This window comes from Phoenix dactylifera, unplaced genomic scaffold (assembly GCF_009389715.1).
Source record: "Phoenix dactylifera cultivar Barhee BC4 unplaced genomic scaffold, palm_55x_up_171113_PBpolish2nd_filt_p 001705F, whole genome shotgun sequence".
In the NCBI taxonomy this organism is placed as follows: domain Eukaryota; kingdom Viridiplantae; phylum Streptophyta; class Magnoliopsida; order Arecales; family Arecaceae; genus Phoenix; species Phoenix dactylifera.
In genome coordinates, this window is record NW_024069004.1 from 50,054 (window position 1) to 55,913 (window position 5,860).

Here is a 5,860-nt window from a genome sequence, read left to right on the forward strand (position 1 = left end):
ATGACAAAAAAAAAAGATCATTGGAAAGATTCTCTCTCTAATCTTTTTCTCTCTTATTTTATCTCTCATTCTTTCTCTCTCTTTTTAGACCTCTTTTCTCTCTTTAGTTAGCAGGTGACCCCAAATAGTCTTTCTCTTGCAACTTGCAGTAAAGAGGTCCCAACCCCTATCCATAGAGCAAAGTTCTAGCCTCAACCTTGGCCCTTGTCAAAGCATATTAGATTTGGCCATCCTCAATCGCTATGACTGACATGTCCTAGCTTGACCTTTGATCAAGAAAAATAACTTGGACTGATTGATTCGGGTCATTGGGCTCCATCGCTTGGCTGGCCTATCCTTGATCAACCTCAATTCAAGCATGTATCCTCACCTCGATCATACCTCGAGTGGTATTTTTTCATTCAATCTCAACCTATTTGGGCTCTTTCTTGTTTTCTTTTTTATGGGACTTTTAAGATGATGACCATAAAATTAATTGGATTCTAATGGTATTGAATAGGTGTAGTTGACCTGCTTGATTGACGAAGGAAAATCAAGTGAGAAGAAGTAACTTAACACTTCAATTAGTTTATTAAATTAGTTTTATAATATTTGCCATTTGATTGATAAAAAGGATCAAGCATGCATTGTTTTATCCTTGAAATCAGAACATACCATGTATTTTATTATTCTTGTAAATAAGTTATTTTTGATTGCCTGATCTATTTTGAGCTTTAGGACATAAGGATGAACGAAACGATAACTTACTTTTACCCCTGCCACCACTCGACCGACCCTAAAGGAGGGAGAGAACAAGCAGAAAAATAGTGAAGTGAGGATGGAAGGATGAACGGAACTGTTTAGAGGTAGTAGAGAATGCATGCCATCCCTCCTCCCAAGACCAGGGATAACACCGGGCTTACCACACTCTAATGGGCGAGTGTGTTCAACCCTGCAGTCTTGAGACCCACTCAACTTAAGGGTGACAATGACAACCATTTCGTACTAAGGGCGTTAAATCAGTTAATATATCTAAGCCTCCCTTTTGGAACTGGACCCAACTCGGAATGGTTGTTGGTAAAGAGTGTGTTTGGTTACGACACCTAAATGTGACATTAGTTTCTGTAGTATTTAGAAAGTTGAATAGGTAGCTTATGAACTTGATTTATATATGTATTTTCAACATGGCTATGATCTGCCTCTACAAGATATTATACATTGGCCCTATGGACTTATAATCTGAGAAACTAAAATTGACATCATGCCATAGATGATTAAAATAGTAGTATCTATTATATGTTATCTAGCACTTGGTGCATCTTCTATGTATTATACGGCCCATGCCATTGTGTTACATAGCCACATCCTAATGTTTGACCCCACTGTAAAGTATTATGTTGTTTATTGGGCTGGTGTAGCTCATTATTCTTTTGTTTTCTACATTTAGAGCTTGAACCACAATTAATCGGGAGTTGGAGGAGTGCACTAGATTGCTTGGAGATATTATGTCATCCAAACTTCTAGATTAGTTAATTTGTTTAGCTTAGTTTAATTTAGTTTTGCATATTTTATTTGGTTTGAACGATAATAATTGGTTGGAATTTTATGACTCTTGTTACTTTAGGATGTTTGTTTGTGAGAATAATTTGGTCGGATTTTGATTAAATTAATTTTCAAGAATTGAAGAAGAATTATTATTGTGCTAAAATTATTCTAATTTGTTCAATAGTATTGCATGCTTGTATTGCCTGCCTTGCAAGCATATGGTATCTGTTACACGTTCGGTTTAGGGCTTGATGCTGGGCCATTGCATGATATTGGATGATAGGCGCCATCAAGTTGATCAAACAATTGAAGAGGAGGGGGTCAATCTTTTAACCCTTGACAAGGGTACAAAAGGGAAGATCCCCACCGACCCCAAAGGCTGAGAAGAAAGATTGGCAAGTTGATCATAAAACTTGATGGATGAAGTTAACTACAAGCTTACATAAAAATTCTTTTATTATTCAGTAAAGATTGATCTTTGCATCTTTTTATCGAAAAGGGGAGGGGGCATGATCTCGTCAATGAACTTTTTTACAACTTTTTGTAAATGAAAAATGCAAAGATATCATTCAACTTGCCATACAAATTTGATCATAGTCTAAAATCACCAATGGCAGATCAGCATGGCGTGCTCTGACAATAATTTAGTGCACAATCTTAGTCTACGGGGATGAACTGTCCCCTCGGAATGCAAGAGATCGATATGTCCCAGCTACTGCTCGACCGGATCAACCAGCTTGAGGCCCCCCGAGTCTTCACAGTGCTTCAAATACGGGACTAAAGCCCCTTGGTCGACATACGATTTTGCCTTGCAATCGAGAAATGGAGGAAAATGGAAACAAGGATCCATGGACATGGCTCGACGACAGGGAGGGTTGGTCATCTGGTCTGCCGTCTTAAACGAGACGATCCATGGCTTTAAACCACCAAGACCTCGAGCCACATACCCGAAAGTAGACCACGAGCTCGAGACCAACATATCAGTCAAGCTCAAGAGATAAATCTCTGCCCATGCTTTCATCTCATGCATCTCCTTCCCCGTCTGCTCGAATCCTTCATGGCTTGGCTGATAGACACCAATGACCTCACCAGTTGCAGTTGAGTGCTCCCAATACATGCTCCTTATCTTCTCAAAGTATGCAGAGTCCAAAGAAGTTACAAGCACAACCTTTGACTTGGAATCAGTACCTGAAACCACAGGCTCATGGAGACTTACATTTGGTAGCACCTTTTCCTCTAGAGAGCATGCTAGGATCTGATCCAACACATGCTGAAATGGAGTTTTCCCCCGTTCAAAGACTCTGACCTGAATGCCCACTATTTCATCAGCCTTGGCTAGATATGCCTGATAAGACCTGACAATCATACCCCACACCGAGTTGGTAGGGTGGAACAGATAACGCCCCAGGTGATGGAAAGCCGTCTCTTTCTCGGGGAACAGCCGATTAAGTTCTTCTTCATATGCTGGGATCAGAAAGAGGGATGGAACGAAGTATTGGTTCGATCTCAGCAGCAGCCATGGTATCTTTTGAAGGAGTCGTTGATCATCCTCGCAGTAGAACAGCTTATCGAAGTCACCATAATCATGGCTCAGATGGAGATAGACATAGGGTGGCAGCGACCCGTTTGTGGCACCATTTACTTCATTGCCGATAACCTTATCTTTCAGCATTTTTCCGTAACTCCGTGGATCGTCTTTGTATATGCTGCTAAAATGGTCAATAGGGAAATCCCAAGGTAGAAGCCATGTCGTATTAGGAAATGGTTCGCAAAAGAGGTCAGCAATGTGGGCGCCTCTGTCTATAAGTAGGACCCTGTTTGTGAGAATGGCATATATAAATGCCGAAGCAAGAGTCAACATCTTGTTCCCTAAGCCACTGTATGACAGCACTACCAGGTAATTGCACTCCAAGGTCTGAGTGCTATTACCAGACTTCAGCTGTTCGATGGCTTTTTTGTACAATTGGGTGCCTGGGCCACATTTTTTCTGGAGAGCTTCTTGTTTTCTCAATCTTTCTAATAGATGAGGAGAAGGTAGGTGGGGAGATTCTTTGCGATACAATACAGACTGGTACCTGCTAAGACAGGATCCTTGATCAAACCCAGGAACCAGTAGGCCTCCAAGAAGAATATCTTTAGTGATATTTTTCTGGAGAAAATTGCCCTCGGTGATGTTAGAGGAGGCAAGGGAACCATTTTCTGAACCTGATCATTGCACAAAAATATGAGGAGATAAGCTAATAATTGAACTTGGAGAGGTCAATAAGATAAATACAACAAAATAATAAATCATAATGCCTTGTGTCATGACTTTAATTTGTTGAAGGGATTCAATATTAAGAGAAGAACTAGAAGATCAAATGGCAATCAAGCCTCTGCGAATTAGCAGTTCAAATATGTTCGAGGTCCAGAAACGATGCGAGGAGGGAAACACAAGCAGATCACCAGAGGTAGGTCACATATTCCAAAATCCCTAAAATTTATGAATATAAGTGACTCAGATAGCTGGATTATTAAGCAGGTTCACTTACAAACATCTCTTGCCTTCAATAATCTAGCCTGTTGAGGAAATGTAAAGTAAATCTAAAATTACATGACACAAACCAAATTAAATATTCAAGGTTCTAATTATATGTCAAAGTCATACTTTTGGACTACCTTCTGGAAGTAGCTATACGCTAAAATGACTTAGTGCCAACCAATTTATACTCATGGATGTGAAATGATGCGACCTTTGCAAATTAAAATCGGTTAATGATTTAACAGTTTCATCATGTATAATTAACAGGTTACCATGTCGAACTAACAAACATATTATGTCATCAAAAATTACGATCTTTTACTAAATGAATTCCAAATGTTCGGTCATATTGCTGGTTTAGTGGACAAATTTGGATTCAAATTTTTAACTTATAAGCAGGCCGGCATAGATTGACCATTTTATACTTGAATGCTCATCTCTCAACTCCACACCAACCTGAACCCGCCTGCTGTAATTCTAATGCAATTATATACAACTTATGACAACCAATACAACTTTTAAATACAGAGCTGTAAAATAAGATGGTAGTTGAGATATGGAATAACACATCACAAATCGCAAGGTGGAAAACCTATCAAATCTGAAATTCTATCTGCAAGCTTAACTCCCCAACTGCAAACATCTTCATGTAGCTTCAGGGGAGGCAAAAGCCAGAAAATCTATAGATCTGAAAATAATACTGCCTGCTCATGCGGCTTTTTGTTTTTATTAGTAAATGCAGCATAAACATCAAAATCTGGCCACTACATGATCTTGGAAGGGTCAGATATATGCATCTGCATATGAAAAGGTTGTATTTATGTTTCTAACTGATGACACCCTAGTCACAATAGAGCAATCTTATGGTGGTGGCGCTAAGGCTCACCCTCTCTGGAAGCCACAAACTCAAAGAAAATACTACTGACATCTTAACAAGAATTCGAAAAAAAAAAGGGGACTATAAGATTGGAGGAAGATGGAAGACATGATACCTTGCTTCGCCTTTGCTTCATAGCCTGCCGTTTCTACGACTCTTCCAGCTTTACAGAGCGTTTCCAATGACGGGCTTCGATTGGAGAGGACGAGAATGAACGGCAGGAGAATCAGAATGAAGGTAGACAGGATGATCGCTGGCCTCTGAAAGACCGAACTGGGCTTCTCCTCCGACTCGGCTCGATAAACCCCCTCGCTGATCTCCGAATCATGGAGGTTGGCTGGAGATGGCTGCTGTCTTCGGATCCGCCTTGGGTCCATTACCAGCCTCCTGTTCAGCTGTTACCAAAGGTCCCCAGAAGAATCCAGGCAGACCAAAGTAGCGTTGGATCTGAAAGAAAGGAAGATGTGGGCTTTGTTAGTCTCTGAATTCTTAGAGGAAAAAAAATACAATGTGACCTTCATGTTAATCATAGAAACGTGGGTATTATTTTCTCTTAATTTATTTATGTGACTTTATTTATTTATATTTTTATGGGATCTGAAAGTTCAAAGAGGAACTAAATACGAGTGACGCGAGTCTCTGGTCAATGATTAGCTGGCAATTGTTTTATATGAACTTTGTTTCCACAAAATCCCTCGATTTTCCCTTCCATTGACCAGATCCCTGATCGGTTGATGCTTACGGTTTGCTCCAATGAATACTTCAATCAAGTTCCGGAAATCAATTGCTTGCTATGGGCTCTACCCACCTCACCGTAGGGGGCTTCTAATTTCTAGGGGTAAGTCAGAAACAAAAGATGCAAGTTGAAATGGAGCAATAAAAAACTTCAGTACATGTGTACCAAAAATAAAAAGCTTCACTTGATGAAAATAGAATAA

The 5,860-nt window shown here is 39.8% G+C and overlaps 1 protein-coding gene across 1 annotated transcript; it reads right to left on the reverse strand.

The window, feature by feature from the left end:
- Nucleotides 1-1,950: 1,950 nt before the first annotated feature.
- LOC103695669 (galactoside 2-alpha-L-fucosyltransferase-like) lies at nt 1,951-5,438 on the reverse strand. Its single transcript, XM_008777048.4, has 2 exons — nt 5,038-5,438; nt 1,951-3,729 (listed from the first exon to the last, which is right to left on the reverse strand). Exons 1-2 carry the CDS (start codon nt 5,297-5,299, stop codon nt 2,237-2,239), a joined length of 1,755 nt encoding a protein of 584 aa, XP_008775270.2. The 5' UTR covers nt 5,300-5,438; the 3' UTR covers nt 1,951-2,236.
- Between the last annotated feature and the right edge of the window lie 422 nt (nt 5,439-5,860).

Coding starts and splice junctions, on each gene's coding strand:
- LOC103695669 (XM_008777048.4), bottom strand. CDS start 5,299: ATGGACCCAAGGCGGATCCGAAGACAGCAGCCATCTCCAGCCAACCTC. Junction 3,730..5,037: donor TGAAGCAAAGGCGAAGCAAG/GTATCATGTCTT, acceptor TGCAATGATCAG/GTTCAGAAAATGGTTCCCTT.